Source organism: Drosophila sechellia, chromosome 2L (genome assembly GCF_004382195.2).
Source record: "Drosophila sechellia strain sech25 chromosome 2L, ASM438219v1, whole genome shotgun sequence".
Taxonomy (NCBI): domain Eukaryota; kingdom Metazoa; phylum Arthropoda; class Insecta; order Diptera; family Drosophilidae; genus Drosophila; species Drosophila sechellia.
In genome coordinates this window covers 18,733,129-18,749,779 of record NC_045949.1, presented here as the reverse complement: position 1 = coordinate 18,749,779, position 16,651 = coordinate 18,733,129, and the positions used below count along the sequence as shown (strand labels likewise).

General features: G+C 45.9%; 4 protein-coding genes across 8 annotated transcripts in view; 2 read left to right on the top strand and 2 right to left on the bottom strand.

Moving 5' to 3' along the window:
• The first annotated feature begins 1,095 nt into the window (after positions 1-1,095).
• Positions 1,096-4,853, top strand: LOC6614650 (aromatic-L-amino-acid decarboxylase). 2 transcript variants are annotated; one of them, XM_002039041.2, is made up of 4 exons: positions 1,096-1,269; positions 1,914-2,069; positions 2,151-2,236; positions 3,226-4,853. In XM_002039041.2, the coding sequence occupies exons 2-4, from the start codon at positions 1,971-1,973 to the stop codon at positions 4,571-4,573; spliced, it is 1,533 nt and encodes a 510-aa protein (XP_002039077.2). In that variant the 5' UTR covers positions 1,096-1,269; positions 1,914-1,970; the 3' UTR covers positions 4,574-4,853. The 2 variants fall into 2 exon arrangements, with proteins under 2 accessions (XP_002039077.2, XP_032583236.1); XM_032727345.1 differs by lacking the exon at positions 1,914-2,069 and having other exon boundaries at positions 1,097-1,269.
• On the bottom strand, positions 4,780-6,996 carry LOC6614649 (protein anon-37Cs). Its single transcript, XM_002039040.2, has 3 exons — positions 6,808-6,996; positions 6,512-6,752; positions 4,780-6,444 (listed from the first exon to the last, which is right to left on the bottom strand). Exons 2-3 carry the CDS (start codon positions 6,517-6,519, stop codon positions 4,938-4,940), a joined length of 1,515 nt encoding a protein of 504 aa, XP_002039076.2. The 5' UTR covers positions 6,520-6,752; positions 6,808-6,996; the 3' UTR covers positions 4,780-4,937.
• A 268-nt stretch (positions 6,997-7,264) lies between these two features.
• On the bottom strand, positions 7,265-11,085 carry LOC6614648 (3,4-dihydroxyphenylacetaldehyde synthase). Of its 2 annotated transcripts, XM_002039039.2 has the most exons (3): positions 10,972-11,085; positions 10,676-10,910; positions 7,265-8,585 (listed from the first exon to the last, which is right to left on the bottom strand). In XM_002039039.2, the coding sequence occupies exons 1-3, from the start codon at positions 11,049-11,051 to the stop codon at positions 7,368-7,370; spliced, it is 1,533 nt and encodes a 510-aa protein (XP_002039075.1). In that variant the 5' UTR covers positions 11,052-11,085; the 3' UTR covers positions 7,265-7,367. The 2 variants fall into 2 exon arrangements, with proteins under 2 accessions (XP_002039075.1, XP_032583241.1); XM_032727350.1 differs by lacking the exons at positions 10,676-10,910; positions 10,972-11,085 and adding an exon at positions 9,062-9,541.
• Positions 11,086-12,807: 1,722 nt separating this feature from the next.
• Positions 12,808-16,651, top strand: part of LOC6614646 (LIM/homeobox protein Lhx4) — a 28,582-nt gene continuing 24,738 nt past the window's right edge. Inside the window, exons 1-2 of one of the 3 annotated variants that reach the window (XM_032725194.1) lie at positions 12,808-13,860; positions 14,895-15,352. In XM_032725194.1, the coding sequence (XP_032581085.1) occupies positions 14,989-15,352 (364 nt within the window). In that variant the 5' untranslated portion in view covers positions 12,808-13,860; positions 14,895-14,988. Of the gene's footprint in view, positions 13,861-14,349; positions 15,353-16,651 lie in introns of those variants that run through there. The other 2 variants (XM_032725191.1, XM_002039037.2) reach the window with 2 other exon arrangements.

Below are 16,651 nucleotides of genomic sequence, written 5' to 3'. Positions count from 1 at the left end.
AGCAAAAGAAAGGAATGTTGTTTCGATCGTATTCCTAATATTCATAACTAGGATCATTATACGAGCCGATATACCCATGTTCGTTTGTCCGTCCGTATAAACTTCGAGATTTTGGGAACTATAAAAGCAAAAACAGTTTTGAAAAATATTTGAAATATTTTTTTTATATTTCTTGTTGTATTATTTTGCATGAAAATATCAAAAACATTTAAGCCACATATTTATGGTTTCTTGCCAATTCCAATTGACATTTCACATGAATTTTGAAATTCCGACAAGTAGCTGGCATCCAAAAGTCATTATCTTTCATTAGTAATTTTGATGTCCTTGAATTTTTCCCAGTGTATGCGGAACTGCCCGCTCAAAAGGCTCAACCTAGCCCACTTCCCCTAGCACAATGCGAAAGTGAGTGAGAGCATTGGATTATTTGACGTCACAATTCCATGAGCGGTTCAGAAAGCACGTCATGTGTGGTGCTCTATAATAACCGGTTTCCAAGATGCGCGTAAAGCGTGCCATTCGCGGCTTAATCAATTACTTGTCTTTCCTACGAATTTAATTTTGTTTACCTTTTTTTCGCGTGTTTTTTTCTTCGGGGAGCCCAAGAAAAACCCTGTTTCGAGTGACTCATGATGGGGGATTCCTGTCGAGATCGCTCTCTTTTTTTTCTTTTAATTTGAGTTGGGAAGCACGTGAGCAGCATTCAAAATGTTTTGCTTGGTGTTTAAAATATCACTAGGTTCACACACTAAGCTTAAAAATAATAAAATTAAGCTTACAGAGCTGGCAAATAAAATATATTTTTAAATGTAATAGCTTGCATGTATGTATTTATATATTTTTTAAAATTATAAGTAAATCCATGGAAAATAATGCCTTCGATATCCAGTTACTGATTCAGCGCCCAATTAATGCATGTTGCAAAAAAGTGTCAAAAAATGTGCACAAATCAAGCGAGTGCAGAATGTGTTTTTACGACTGCGGCTGCGATTCGAAGTTCAGCGGCTGCGGACTGAGATTGAACCGGTCCTGCGGAATAGGCAGCGCTGCTGGGCGGGCTTTAAAAGCCATGGCCAAGAGCGGGCAGCGCTCAGTCAAGAGGAGAACGCCGAGCGCACAGCAATCAGCACCGAAAAGTATCAGCGAATAATTATTAGCTGTTCCAAACCAGCAGGGCAAACTGAACGCGGAGCAAAGATTTAGTTCGGAACGGAAGTAACGCTCGGCGACAAGTGCAAATAATTAAAAGCAGTTAACTAAAGTGCAACGGTGAGAGACGAAGTGTGGCTGCTCAACAGCTCCAGCTGCCTGAAGTGCTTGGCCAACATAATGAGTGCATGTGCATGCGAAAGATTCATTTCGGGGCTAACGCTGCGTATACGTAATGTGTATCTAAAACTGGGCATATATAGCCTTGCTTCGGTTCAATCTGATAGTTCGGGCCCCGAATTCTATATTGCTTAAGCTTTTCTCGGCTTTCGGTATCTGCATGCTTTTGTGTATCTATTAAAATAAGATTTTAGCTTATTCGCTGGCAACAAGTCGTTCTCAATGCCAACTTGTTTACGTTGTTAAAATTGGAATTCAGAAAATCAAAAAAAATACAGCAGTCTTGATTAATGCAAGAATGCACTAAGCCTTCTAATTACCATACTAATTCACAGCCTATACTTAAGCAGCGCACTCGATGGGAAATCGCTTAATACTATTAATAACTTACTAATACTATTATCATCGTTTTGCCTACCAAGTAATTAGTATTCAATGTCGTTCATTCGCCGTGTTTGCAGCGATAGCATTTTTTGTTTGAGCTGCCGCAGCTGCACTGATTAGCACTATCACTGATTATCACTATCACTATCACGCACTTTTATTAATAACCCTTTCTATAATCGCACGTTTTTTCATATCAGCTCTAACCATTCGAGTTCATATCATTGCAAAAGTCAGTCGAAAAGTAAATCTCTGAAATGAGCCACATACCCATTAGTAACACAATTCCACCAAAACAAACCGATGGTAACGGTAAAGCTAACATTTCGCCGGATATGCTGGATCCCAAGGTTTCGGTATGTCTATTGGGTTAGGTACCATATAGGGCCAACAATTGTGCACGCATGCTAACTAAATACTTTTGCATACACATCAAGATCGACATGGAGGCGCCGGAGTTCAAGGATTTTGCCAAGACAATGGTGGACTTTATAGCCGAATATCTGGAGAATATACGCGAAAGGTGAGCCAGATTTGGACTGCTACTCAATTAGCTTGAATTAAACTAAATTTAGCGTATAAATTTCATTTATATGGAATCAGAATCAGTCGCTTGACCTCAGCATTTTGCGTTCGAATCGAAAGTTCGTTGTGAAGTGAATGACATTTCGCACACGTTTTGAGATTAGTCACGGGAAAGTCGCGCCGATCGGACCTTTCCATATCTATATATATCTATATATATATCACTTTGTTTAGAGGTTTGAGGCGACCTTCCCATTAGCTCGAGGGCCAAGTACTTTCGCTGAAAACTAATTAATTACTGCGGCATTAAAAGGCTTTGTGGAGTTGGCGTGTCAAGGTCGTTTTTCATGTATACGAGTATAGATATAATTGCACTGCTAACGCCTTGGCCAAAAGCAATTCGGCTATTTCACTATTCTTGGGCAATTCTTCTAACGGCTTCGTTTCCATTACCTTGAAAATCAAAGTCGGCTAAGTAAACAATTTTGTTAACTTTTAAGCCTGGTTAATTGAAAATCAAGCTTAAGTAGAGGGTAATATAATAATTCAATTTGCTTTATTAAAGTACTTTCGAAATTTGAGTTTGAATACTACTTTCTTAGTTAGAAAACTTTTCAAGCGAAGCACATCCTTGTTAAATTCTTAATTTGAGATACATTTATATAGAGAAATTTTCTTTTTCTTTTCTTTTTTTCTTTTTTAATACCTCTTAGTACTTCCTTTTAATTGAAAGGCTAGAAAATCCTCCCATTATTATCAGCTTTGCCTCTCTATATCCTTTTCCCATGGCAATTTGCTACATATTCGTATTGATTTTCATGGCAGTGGCAACAAGTTGGGGGTGGTTGGTTGGGTGGGTGTCCCCCAACCTCGATGCTTCCTGCTGCCTTTGTGGGCTAACTGAGTTTCGCAGCCAATTAGCAAGGAGCTTTTACTGAATGGGCGCCAAAATGCAATCAGAAGCTAACGCAATTTTCGCAATTACAGGCGCGTTCTGCCGGAAGTGAAGCCTGGCTACCTGAAGCCACTGATTCCGGACGCGGCGCCCGAGAAGCCGGAGAAGTGGCAGGATGTGATGCAGGACATCGAGCGGGTCATCATGCCGGGCGTGACGCACTGGCACAGTCCCAAGTTCCATGCCTACTTCCCCACGGCCAACTCGTATCCAGCGATCGTGGCGGACATGCTGAGTGGAGCGATTGCCTGCATCGGATTCACGTGGATCGCCAGTCCCGCGTGCACGGAACTCGAGGTGGTCATGATGGATTGGCTGGGCAAGATGCTGGAGCTGCCGGCGGAGTTCCTGGCCTGTTCGGGCGGCAAGGGTGGCGGTGTCATCCAGGGCACGGCCAGTGAGTCCACGCTGGTGGCTTTGCTGGGAGCCAAGGCCAAGAAGTTGAAGGAGGTGAAGGACCTGCATCCGGAGTGGGATGAGCACACCATTCTGGGCAAGCTGGTGGGCTACTGCTCCGATCAGGCTCACTCCTCCGTGGAGCGTGCTGGTCTCCTGGGCGGAGTAAAGCTCCGCTCCGTGCAGTCCGAGAATCACAGAATGCGTGGTGCTGCCCTGGAGAAGGCCATCGAACAGGATCTGGCCGAGGGCTTGATTCCCTTCTACGCCGTGGTCACCCTGGGCACCACCAACTCCTGCGCTTTCGACTACTTGGATGAGTGTGGACCGGTGGGAAACAAGCACAATTTGTGGATCCATGTGGACGCCGCCTATGCCGGATCCGCTTTCATTTGCCCCGAGTATCGCCACCTGATGAAGGGCATTGAATCAGCGGACTCTTTCAATTTCAACCCACACAAATGGATGATGGTGAACTTCGACTGCTCGGCCATGTGGCTGAAGGATCCCAGTTGGGTGGTCAACGCCTTCAATGTGGACCCTCTTTACCTGAAGCACGACATGCAGGGATCAGCTCCGGACTACCGTCACTGGCAAATCCCACTTGGACGGCGATTTAGGGCTCTGAAGCTCTGGTTCGTCCTCCGACTGTACGGGGTCGAGAATCTCCAGGCCCACATCCGCAGACACTGCAACTTTGCCAAGCAGTTCGGAGATTTTTGCGTGGCGGACTCCAGATTCGAACTGGCCGCCGAGGTTAACATGGGATTGGTCTGCTTCCGCCTGAAGGGCAGCAACGAGCGGAACGAAGCTCTTCTCAAGCGAATCAATGGACGCGGCCACATCCACTTGGTTCCCGCCAAGATCAAGGATATCTACTTTCTGCGCATGGCCATTTGCTCGCGATTCACCCAGTCCGAGGACATGGAGTACTCGTGGAAGGAGGTCAGCGCCGCTGCCGACGAGATGGAACAGGAGCAGTAAAGTGGTTGTGCAGGTCTCTTCCGTGTTTAGTATATAAATTAATATAGAAAACTTGAATTGGACCAGTATGACATAATGCATTGTGACTTGGAACCCGGAACAGACCATACACTTTCCACTTGCGACATGTTTAGGGAATTTACATCGCAACAAAAGATGGATCCTCCATCGCTACATTAGATTTATAGTATCCTATCATTGTATCATTGATGTTGTTCATGATTTTATTGTTAACGTTATGCGCCTAATAAAAAAAATGTATTCTGCTTAAAAATACAAACGAATTGTAACTATAAATTTTGACTAGTTTTCGTGTTGATACACACTGTACAATTTAGCAGCCCATTCGGATTTCCCATTGCACTTAACCGAAGTGCACGCTTTTCAGATAGTAGTCAATGATGCGTTGGGCTTCTCGGATACCACTGGATCTGGCGGCATCAATGGTTCCAAAGCCATTCAGCGAGGTTGCATCCCCAGCAAAGAGCAGACCGGGCGACTTCTCGCCCAGCGGAGCGGCCAGTCGCTGGACATCCCGTGCACTGCTGCTGGTGGAGAAGTAAGGACGACCGCCGAGGTAGCACGCCGAGGTGCTCCAGTTGGAGCGCAGTAGTTCCTGGGGGTATGGCACCAGGTTATTGCTCACGCAGCGCCTTAGAAGGCCGGTTATCTGCTCCAGCAGCTCCTCATCGGGCAGCTTCTCGATCTCCTCGTAGTAGCCGCCACCCACATGCACCTCCAGCACATGCTGACTGCTGGGCACCTGGCTGATCTCCACCACCTGCTGCGTCCAGTTGCGTTCGGGTTGCTGCTCCGCGGAGGGATTCAGAAGCGTTCCCAGTGGCCGCAGGCTTCCCTTTAGCCAACGCCCAATGGGCTTCTTGTAGGAGAGATATATCTTGAGGGGATTGCCAAAGCCGAGGTTGCGTATAGCCAGCATCTTGTCCAGCGGCAGCGTGGGTCGAAACAGAACGCCTGCAAAGCTTTTGAGCACGCCCAGCGGCAGGGTGCATATTATGTGATCGGCGTTGTAAAGGCTACCATCCAAGCAACCCACACTCTTCATCGGCGCTGGTGTCCACTGAATCAGGCCCACTGGTTTTCCGGTCTGCAACTGCGCTTTGTCCATGTTCTGAATGAGATCGTCCACTACATTATCTAGACCAGTGGGCACATACAGCGGGCGCAGTTCCTGCTGCACTGGACACTTGGTTATGTGCTCGATGTTCACGTACTCCAGGCAGCATCCCAGTATGCTGCCGAACTCCTTGAACAGCGATTGGAAGATCTCGCGTGCCGCCAGCTGCTCCTTAGGCTGCTGGAAGGAGGTGCCAATGATGCGATCGCTTTCTGTTCTAAAGTAATTCATGACATTGTCCAGTGAGTGCAGGTCACCACCCGTTTTAACTCGTTCGGAGACCTTGAAGCCTCGGCAAAGCTGCCGGAATAGCGTGTCGATAAGCTCGACCATGGCTGGATTGATGTGGCTTCCATCCTTAAGATAGGTGGCCCGATCCGGCTGCTTTATCTGCTTGTCCAAGCCCTCCGTGTTGCGTAGCAGTTCATACATCGAGTCCTGCGATCCATCGATCTTTACCCACTTGGCGCCCAATTCGCAGTAGGTGTCACCAAAGCGCTGGGTGTTAATCCTGCCGCCATAGCGATCGGTGGCCTCCAGGATCACTGTGCGCCGGAAGCCATTAGACAAGAGGTGCTGGGCTGCCGAGAGACCGGCAAGTCCTGCGCCCACGACCACTATCTGTGTATTTTGGCGCGCCGCATCCAGATCCGGATTGCGTTGCTTGTCGCCGATGTTATCCGCCTGTAGCACCCGTGCATTGTATAACCTGCGCCTGCTGGCCAGTTTAAAACTGCGGACAATAAGAGAGGGTTTAGTTTGCGTTTCACATCCAAATCCGCTGGAGCTGTTCAACTTACCATTGCATGGCAAGCGGGGCTGGTTTCCTGGAGTTCCGAAAGTAAATCAAGTAATTTTTAGAATTTTGGCAGATTTTTTAGTATTTGTTGACAGGCAGAGAGGCGTTTAGGCCTTTAAAGTCCCACTCGTCCCAGTTGTTCTTAAAAAGCAGAATCATAGTATCCACCACAAAGGAGGGTCCCCGGTTATCCAATTGCAGTTCGGATATCTAAATACAATCTTGGCAAGCAGGCAATGTTCCTAAAGGCTTATATTACTATTTTTGTATTCGTGTGTTACATATATGATTATTTACCTTACAGAAATCTGAGAATTCGTACTACGGCGAGCCCTGGACTGCGCTTATTCTATATTTATGAGAAAGAACACTAAACGTTCTTCAAAGCTAATCAAAATATTGAATTAAAGGAAACAGATATTTTTGTTTTGTTTATATTTTGTTATCCAATCGATATCAGGTGTTCCAATTGGGAGAAACAGCTGTTTGCCTGCGGATGCGACAACGACGATAGACCTTGGCGAAGTTATCGTAGGGCGAGGAAAAAGTGTATCGATTTGTAAGCAAATGCAGTCACATTAAGCCGCGAAAAATTTGATTTGAATTATAAAATAAAGTCTGTGATATTTTGTAATGCTTAAAAAACTAAAGCCTCGAGAGAAAGTTTAACAGAGAAGGTATTTAAGAGCTCTTTCGAAAGTAAAAAAATGACAGGGAAAAACCACTCTGCTTTTATAGAAAACGTGCGAAATGATCCTACATTTAATTTCACTTTATTTATAAACATGTGGAAAGTTACAAACTACGTCGCAAACTAACTAGGTTGTCCCTAAACATAAATAGTTTATCCGTTTTTCTCACTGAGATTTCTCGTGCGTTGCATTTTCGGTGCTTAGATGGATCTGGAAGTGCTGCGCAAGATCGCCTACGTTTCCCGATTTGCGGGCCACCAAGGATTGCTCCGCCTGCAGGTCCGTCAGCTGAGACTCGATCTCCTGCCAGGCGAAATCAATATCGGAGGCTTTGGTGTCCATGCCGCATACGACGAATCGCAGAAATTGACGTCCCGCATGCTCGGCCTTAACCATGTAGATCTTCTTTCGATCCATGAGCCGCTGCAGCAACTGCGTGGTAATCTCATTGTCGCCTTTGGGCCGGAAACAAACCAGTCCCAGGGCACGAGGAGCCACCAACTCGAATCGCGAATCCTTGAGCACCAGCTGCTCAAACTGTTTGGCCAACTCGATGTGCTTGCGCACATGGTTTCGCAATCCCTCGGCTCCCAGAGTGCGGAATGTGATCCAGACTTTCAGGGCTCGGAAGCGACGACCCAGGGGGATTTGCCAGTGACGGAAGTCGGGAATTTGCGACTGACCCTCGTGCTTGTGCTTCAGGTAGATGCGATCCACATTGAAGCTGTCGACCACCTTGTTGGCATCCCTTAGCCACATGGCCGAGCAATCGAAGTTGACCAGCATGAACTTGTGCAGGTTGAAGTTCAACGAGTCCACGCGATCCAATCCCTTTCGCAGATCCGAACACTCCTCCAGAGCAAAGGCTCCGCCGGCATAGGCCGCATCAACATGGAGCCAAACCTTGAATTCCTCGCAGACGGCGGACAGGTATTCAATATCGTCATAGGCACAAGTGCCCGTGGTGCCCAGAGTGGCAACGCAGATCACCGGAATCCGCCCTGCTGCCACGTCCTTCTCGATGGCCCCTCTCAGTGTATCGCCTCTTAGTACGAAATCCTCTCCAGCCGGCAGCAATCGAATCGGCATGGCAGCCAGGACTCCAGCCTTCTCGATGCAGCTGTTGCTCTGGTCCGAGGAGTAGGCCACCAAGCGACCACGCACATCGCTTTCGCTCAGCTCCGGATGCGATTCCCTGTAGCTGGCAACAGCCTGTTCCCTGGCAGCTAGGACAGCCACCAACACAGCCTCGCTAGCCGATCCCTGGATCACTCCGCCTCCTGGTCCATCGCTGGCGTGCTGGAAGTGTGCGGGCAGCTTCAGGAACTTGGCCAGCCAGTCCATGACCACCACCTCCAGTTCTGTGCAGGCGGGGCTGCAGATCTGTGGGGGATTATACGTGTTATTTGGTGTTTTTAATGTAAAAAATTATGCATATATATAACTCCATCCGTTTGTATACACTCTTAAATTAAGAATACATACATATAGTCATTTTTACCAATATATTATAAATTAAACTATGATTTATTTCACTTGGTTGGAGTTATTGTGCGGTAACTTCTTTGTCCGCAATGACAAATATTGTTTGCGAAACGGCTAGCTTGGGTTCGGCTCATCAATTCTATATACATTTAAATTTATTTGTATGCCTTTAAGGTGAGTCTGCTGCACAATAACTTTATATGGTGACAATTGCCGATTGATTTGTGTGAAAAACTCTCTTCGGTCAGGTGCAGTGGCAACCTGTTTGTCGGGTTCTTGGATTCACTTTCACCCACCGCGCACAATGGGCGCCCATTCAGCCGGCCAAAACAATGGGCCAGCAGCAGATTTCACCAGCCAGCATCCCAACGTACCCAGCTGAATCCGATGACGCCGAACCCGCTGGCCAGCATCTCGCCCACAATGGAGGGATACGAGGTGCTGGTGGGGTAGTAGGCGTGCATGTGGGGCGACTGCCAGTGGGTCAGTCCCGGCTTGATGACGCGACTAATGTCGCCGAGGACATCCTTCCACGCTTCGGGCTCTTCCGGCATCTCGGTGGGCAGCAGGTCCAGCAGATAGCCCGGCTCCACATTGGGCAGCACGTCGTCATCCCGGATATTCTCCAGGTAGTCGGCTATGTAGTCAATCGCCGCCTTGCCGAATTCCCGAAATTCCTTGGCATCCATACCGCTGACAATGTTGCGATATCGTTTTCTATTTGCACTTTTCACGTTCTGTTTGTTTTGGTTTTATTTCCCCGTTTTCGTTTTCGATTTGTTTGCCCAACTCAATTTCAGTTCCCGATCCGTTGATGCTACTCCAAGTTGCCTGAGGTTCACTCTGAAACCGATCGCCGCTGACGGCCGCCTTTTATACTCCGACTTCTCTGGACAGCCTCCAGAGCTGTCGGTTCAGCCAATATGGCTAGTTTGGAGAAATCTTTCTTTCTTTTGATTTAACTAATTTAGCTTGGGTTCGTTGATACTTTTAAATGTAAATACGAAGTTTGTTCAATTAACATCATCAAAACCTTAAAATACGGTTAAAAGTTTAAAGAAAGGTGTGTGTACTATTTTATACTATTTAAACTAAGTTGTATTTAGTGACAGGTTTATACTTTTATCCTAGAGTGTCATTCAAACACTTTTTTTTTTCAATTTGGCTATTAATTTCGAAAATATCCATAACCGATTGCTCTGCACAGTGATTCGTGAAGCGTGTCCAATCTGCGAGATTAGGGAACGAATCGGTAAACGGGATTATAGTTTTATGGGTTCGTATATTTCGTGCCATATATTTATAGAAAAACAATTAATTGGCAATTTTCCTAATCGTCGAGTGGCTATCTTCCGATCATATTTATCGCATAGTTCTTTGAATCGATAAGGATTTTTCGAGTGTTGCGTATATTTGGCCAAAAGATTTTGTTACCAACGAAACTCGAATAATAGCTGGTGGGAAATCACTTTGGGCCACAAACTGTTCCCACTTTTTTGTTGGTCGGTTGGCGCTCTCTTAGCCCTTCTCTCTTAGGCAAATCGATGAAAGAAATTATAGTTTTAAAACACATTGATTATTGTGGTTGCTATTGTTGTTGCCTCTAATGAACAATAATTGTAAATTCACGTGTTTGTCTATAAATCTCTTAAAATGAAACTCTTTCGCATTTAAATCTTTATCACAATAAAAGTAATATTCAGTATTAATAGTTGTTAATGTATAACGATCATAAGATAATTAAACCTATATATTCACTATATTTATTCGAAATGAATTATTATGGCTACACTTTTCAGATACAATAAGTTTTGTTCAGTAATTATTTGAAATAAATGTTTTAGCTTTTTTACTAATTTTTCTAAGAAAGCACATTAAAGAAAGTTGCTTATGATTGTATATCCACATTAACTCATTTCACATTTTGAATATTCATTTGAAAGAGGAGAATCTGCTGGATTTCTGCACTATTTATGTATATAACTTACCCAACTGAATCCCAGGACTCCGATGCCCGCGATCAGGAGCTCACCGATGATGGAGCCCGCCGACGAGGATGACGGATAGAAGGCATTGAAGTAGGGCGATTGCCAGTGGGTCAGACCCGGCAGGATGATATTCTCCATATCCTTGAGGACCTCGCGCCAATGATCGGGCTGCTCGGGGATCTCCTTGGGCAGCTGATTGATCACCGCATAAGGAGCCGAGCTGGGCAGGACATCCCTGTTGGAGGAGACACAGAATTTAGATACACCACCCCAAGGCTAAAAGTCCAGACACACACCTCTCACGTATGCCGCTCAGATAGTTGATAAGGAACTCGATGGAGGCGTGGCCAAATTCACGGAACTCATCAAAGTCCATGATCCTGGCTAATCCAAACAAAGGCGCGATTTACTTTGGGGGAAATTCGGGTTTTTAGCCGCTCGGTTGGTTCCGCACTTGTGCACCGCTGACATTCGAGTCTACAAATGAGCTGGCTGCGCTTTAACCAAGTCTCAATGAGCTCCGAATCTCGAGACCCTCCAATAAAAAGTTTGGGGGGGAACTACAACGACATCGACAAAAATCCGGCTATGTGTGAAAATGTGCAGTGGCAGCAAGTTTTTTGTCTTTCCGACTGGCCCATTGCCGAGATTTATGTTTATGTAACTACCAAAAGACACAATAGCGAAAACAAGATCGCCGGACAAAAGTTAAAAATGTCGGTGAAGAAAATTTAAACACACTGCTTGTTAATTGTCTATTAAAATGTGTTATCCAAACACCAGCACTGCTGCTTACTAAATCCCCGCACTCCCCCCCACAACCCACTGCCAATCCGGTTCCATATCATCGCATCATCAGCAATTAACCGTCCCAAGTCGAGCCCATTTGGCAAAATACTTCATGTGTCTAACCATTAACGGCTCCATTAGACAAAAGCGTTGGAAAATTTGAAAGTCAAAGTCGATTTGGTAACCGCGGAAGTGAAGCTCCGCCTGGGATGCCATAGATTGGGATCGCGTTGGATTGAGTGCATCGGTTTCATCAGCCATTTCCATTTCCATTCACGATCAGTTTCAGTTTCAGGGTCACGCTGCATTTTTATGCTCTTACCCTATATTGGTATTTGTATCGGTACTAGTTGGGTTCAAGGGTATGCCGTGTTTTCGTGTTTATTCGCACGCGTAACGAAAGCGCAGTAAGAAAATGTTGAATGTTCAATAAAGAAGTGCATTTTATGTTTAGCTTCTATTTAATATATATTACAGGCCAGCTCATCATGACTTGATACAAAAGTCTTAATATAAGTATATATGGTAGTAATATACTTTATAGGTTAAGATGGAACCATTGATGTTTCTTATAAAGGTAATCCTTTAAACATAACAGAGCTGCATTTTATGCCGAGTTCCTCAGACCGGGCGTACTCTCCGAGCGACCCACGCACTCCAGCTGTTCGCGTTCCTTGCTCCGCCGCAGCGCGGAACCCAACCCACAAACGACCTTCCCTGCTAGTGTCCACTTGTGTGGGTGGGCGGAGGTCATCCGCTGGCAGCGTGGGCGTGGGGTTCTCGAGCATGGCGTTGGGGTTCAAAGTGTTTGGCAAAGTATTTGGCGCGCTCTAAGCGGCTCATAAATAAATGCGAAAACAAAATCGTTCTTGCAGACGCAACGCATTTAAGGGGTTTTCGGGACGGGTGGCAAGTATCCACTATAGATATGGGGGTTCCGAAACTACACAGACAGCGAGAACCCTATGCAGATACGGCGAACTCATGGACAACGGGTGACTCGGGCATGGAGTAGCAGCTTCCCCCCTCTCCATCACCTTACAGCTTTGGGTTTTCCACTGCGCCGGCGCTGGAACGACATCGAACTCTAGGAATAGAAGCGTATGGCCACCCCAGCCCCATTTTAATGGCGACGCTGGGGCGATAAGATAATGGCCACTGCCTGCGCATGCCTGGAAGTTCTTGTTGCTTTTGGGCTCTATCGTCGGCCGATTTCCAGCGATTTTCAATATAAAGGGGCGGTGCCTGTTTTCCAGTGGAGACCCCGTATTTTTGGTGACCGCGCGCCGCGTATTGACTTGGACCTTTGAGTTAAGTTTCTCATATTTGTTTCGCCTCAGTCGACGTCGCTGCTGACTTTTAAGTGCTGTTTACTGTTGTTTTGGGGCCAACGAAGGTGTCGCGCTCGACGTTGGTTGGCTTTTTGTTCTACCCACAGTGCTGTTTTCCTTTTTCATTTTTTTTTCGCCCCTGCACTTTTGCAGCTCGAGCTTCTTGAGGCAGAGGGAAACAAAAAGTTTCCACACTTCCTTTTATTTCGGCTAGGCTAAAGTTTTTGCGTTTTACAAATATTGTAATGCTCTTGGAATTTGGACTTTTTGGGCAAATGGGCATCGCCAGAGAGCGACACACACATGCGCACGGTCCCCAAAAAGAAGCACAAAAATGTCGTCGCTGCTGGCGTTGTCGCCTCGCCGCCTTGTTGCCATTGTTGTCCTGCCATTCAGGGCTGGCTGTATGCATTTTACCATATCATTTGTGTCACATTAGGATCAATTGGTAAACACACGCCCGCCACCCGCACACCCGCACACACCCACAGATAGTACGCACCCATATGGGCGGCCAAAAGGCAAACGGAAAACGGCAAACGGCACACGAATACAAGACGAAAGGCAAAAAGACAAGAAAAACAACAGCGTTAAAAGCTCGCACAGTCGGGAAAAAGCGTGAAAAAGTGCGCAAAGTAAAAAGGAGAGACGACAGTTTGGACGGCCAAGAAAATAAATAAAGATGCAGCGCGGCAAATAGAGGGGATTCCCACCAGCAACAATACCAGCCGCCTGCCAGTGTTGCCGTGTCCAGGGTTGTCGCCGTACCGTTAACGACACCGTTACCTTAGCGTTGGCTCAACACCGTTAGCCATGCCGTCGCCATTTTGTCGCACTCGCTTCGCATTTGCCGTCGTCGTTTTCGCTGCCGAATCCGTTACCGTTACCGTTAAAGTTGCCGTCGCCAAAATGGCGTTCGCATAAAATCGCGTTCGAGTGCCGCAGAAAATTGAAATGAAATAATTCGAAATGTTGAAATAAGAAAATTAAAAACCAGCAAATATTAAACAAAGTTAACAAATACTGGAGTTGAGTGTTGAAGTGACGCAAAAAAATTAAAATAGGGTAAATGCAAATCAATTCCACTGGTTTTACGCGGCCGTCGCAGAACGCAAGGCTCCATAAAAAGCTAAAATTCAGAGTTAAGAAAACTGTTGGGAAAAAACTAGCTTAATTAAAAAAATTGAATCTTACATTTCAACAGTAGATCCGTAAAACCAAGGCCATTGAGCAAATTGTGCACGATTGTGTTGATTAAGTTATGAGAAGACCAAGATATATTTAGGATTTTAAAATGTTTAGTATATGAATTTTAATACTAACACGACTGCATTATGTTGGTTTTAAGATTTAAGGCAAACAAAATAAGATTAATATGCGAGCTCCAACTTCCGATGTTAGCCATTTTAATTTCAATTAAATCTTAAAGGATTAAAAATTACATACCGATTTTTTGTTGCGCTTTGCTACTTAAATTGAATTTCTCGAAAATAAATTTAAGAGTATTTTATTCATTTACATATGATCTTCAATCTTAACTAGTTTCCAAATACCGATGAACTATTAAATGGAAATATCCTATCAAAAACTTGGACCTTGACCGTTTTTTGATAGATAGTATCCGAATTTTTGACTGCGCACGAGAATCTCCTCTCCTCGTGACAAACGATGAGTAGATATGCGCCAAACGGTCTTTTGAATATCTACCGATCTTTTTGGCCCCATCCCCGTCTTACATAAAGTTCACCCGCCTCTCACTTGGTCGAAAGCACCCGAAGAATAGGTGGTCTAGTGTCCCCCGGTATCGCAAACAAATTCAAATTGTTCAAGTCCCTGGCTACTTCAACTGATAGAGCAGCCGAGCACTGAGCACGATCCCAACCGAGTGGCAAGACTGGAATCTAGAATCTACCGTAGAAACGGAAACCCAAAGAGACCGCCGCGATAAGGGAAAACAGTCCACGGGGCCACCGTTGGGCACGAACCAATGCCAGTTATCGAGCAGACAGCGATCCCGCCTAGCGGAGTCTCGTTTAAACGCTAAACGGGAAGCGAGTGCGGTAAACTAACAACAAGATTGCTTTTCAAACACCCAACAGGGCTAAAGATACAAACGTGTGCCAATTGGAATAAGCTAACTGAAATATACATATAACTCATACGACGCGTGTTCGAATCGCCGGCCCCTCAGCAATGATGCAAACCCTGAAACCACCGCCACCGCTACATCATCACCACCAGCATCAGCATCAGCACCAGCTCCAGCATACGCCTCAGCAGCAGCCACATCCGCATCAGCAGCTGCAACATCCGTTGCAGCAGCAGCAGCAACAGCACCTGTCAGCCATGGATAATCACCAGCAACATCAGCCGCATATCCATCAGCAGCAGCAGCAGCAACAATTGCCACCCACGCCGCAGGCATCTCACCTGGTCGGTGGGCAGCAACAGCAACAGCAGCAGCAACATCCGCACCACAATCACCTGGCTGTCGACCAGGATGACCCAAATCCCGAACTGGTGCTCGCCTTAATTTCCAGGAACCGGGCGCTCGAGGGTAAGTGGCCAAGTCATGCCATCTTTGATTCAGTCCTGTCCACCTGAAGGCTGCCTAGGAGATTTTCCTGCACAGCGAACAAAAATGTTTGCCAAGAATAGTATATTCGATATACTTATAAATTTTTGAAAATGAAACATTTTAAAGCAACGAAATAGAGAGAATAGTAGTATTTACATTGAAAAATATCTTTCTTCCTTAATTTTCCTTTAATGAATACCATATATTAAGAAAACAGTTTTCAACATATTTTTCACTGTCACTTCTGTAACTTAACCCTTTGAATACACTGTGCCCATGTGCTGGCCGCGCCTTAATTATGCAAAGTTTTTGTTTGCGCTCGCCCTTTGTTTTTATGAGCGACCAGAAAGGTTTTGTGATGAAGATGAGTTGGGGTTATGAGGTCGGTCTTTTAGGGTCACATAAGAGCCTTGCGGTTGGCCTGGCTTTGCCTTTGGCTCCTCCGAACTGGGGCTTAAGTGTTTTTCAATTAAATACGAAAGCTTTCCCGGTGGCAGACCGCCATCTTCACATCTCCACATCCCAACATCTCCACATCTCTGAGCAGCTCATTTCGAATGCCCTTTTAGGAGGGCCAATGTTGCGGCTGCTCGCTTGGACCGCCTGCTTTTTTATGCACTACGGCACGGAACAAATATATGGTCCGAGGGGACTTCCTTCAATATATGTACATAACTGGCAAAGTTCCGGCAGAAAGTTTTCTTTGAGGATATATGCATGGTGAATGGCTCCTAAGGAGATGATTTATTGCTGCCTGAGATGGCTCAAGGATGGTCAAAGGGATTTCTTTGTGCGAGTTGCTTATGATTCTGGCCTGTCACATCTATGATTTCGTTTCATACATGTGCCGCACTCGAAAATCCCACGCCCAATCAATTGGCAATCCCCGGACTAAAAGCCAGCCCAGAAAGTTGACAACTGAGTGTGGATTGGAGTCGAGTCGAGTCGCGTCGAGAGTGGAGAAGATGACATCGGACAGGGACACGCGCCGCTGATGAGAACAAAGCCGTAACCAAATCCAATGCGAAACTGTTGACAAACTCCAAATGTCTCCGGCATTGTTGCTAATGCGCTGGGAATACCCGGGCACCAGTGGAGGCGGTCGTCCACCGCACGTGTGTTCCCGGCTGAAGTTTTCGGGCATTGAAAAGAGCAGGCTCAGCCGTTTAGCCATTTTCCCGGCTTCAAGTGCGGCGGGATTTCGTTTTTAGAACACGCGTAATTACAAACAAATAAATATAGATTCTCGGGTGGAAAGGGAGGGGGAACGGATCCCGG

Bases quoted from the DNA above. Each gene is read 5' to 3' on its own strand.
- LOC6614650 (XM_002039041.2), top strand. From the start codon at position 1,971: ATGAGCCACATACCCATTAGTAACACAATTCCACCAAAACAAACCGAT. The intron at 2,070-2,150 runs GTATGTCTATTG...ATACACATCAAG, and splicing joins TGCTGGATCCCAAGGTTTCG to ATCGACATGGAGGCGCCGGA. The intron at 2,237-3,225 runs GTGAGCCAGATT...TCGCAATTACAG, and splicing joins CTGGAGAATATACGCGAAAG to GCGCGTTCTGCCGGAAGTGA.
- LOC6614648 (XM_002039039.2), bottom strand. From the start codon at position 11,051: ATGGACTTTGATGAGTTCCGTGAATTTGGCCACGCCTCCATCGAGTTC. The intron at 10,911-10,971 runs GTGTGTGTCTGG...CTCCTCCAACAG, and splicing joins CTGAGCGGCATACGTGAGAG to GGATGTCCTGCCCAGCTCGG. The intron at 8,586-10,675 runs GTAAGTTATATA...AATCCCCCACAG, and splicing joins GAGTCCTGGGATTCAGTTGG to ATCTGCAGCCCCGCCTGCAC.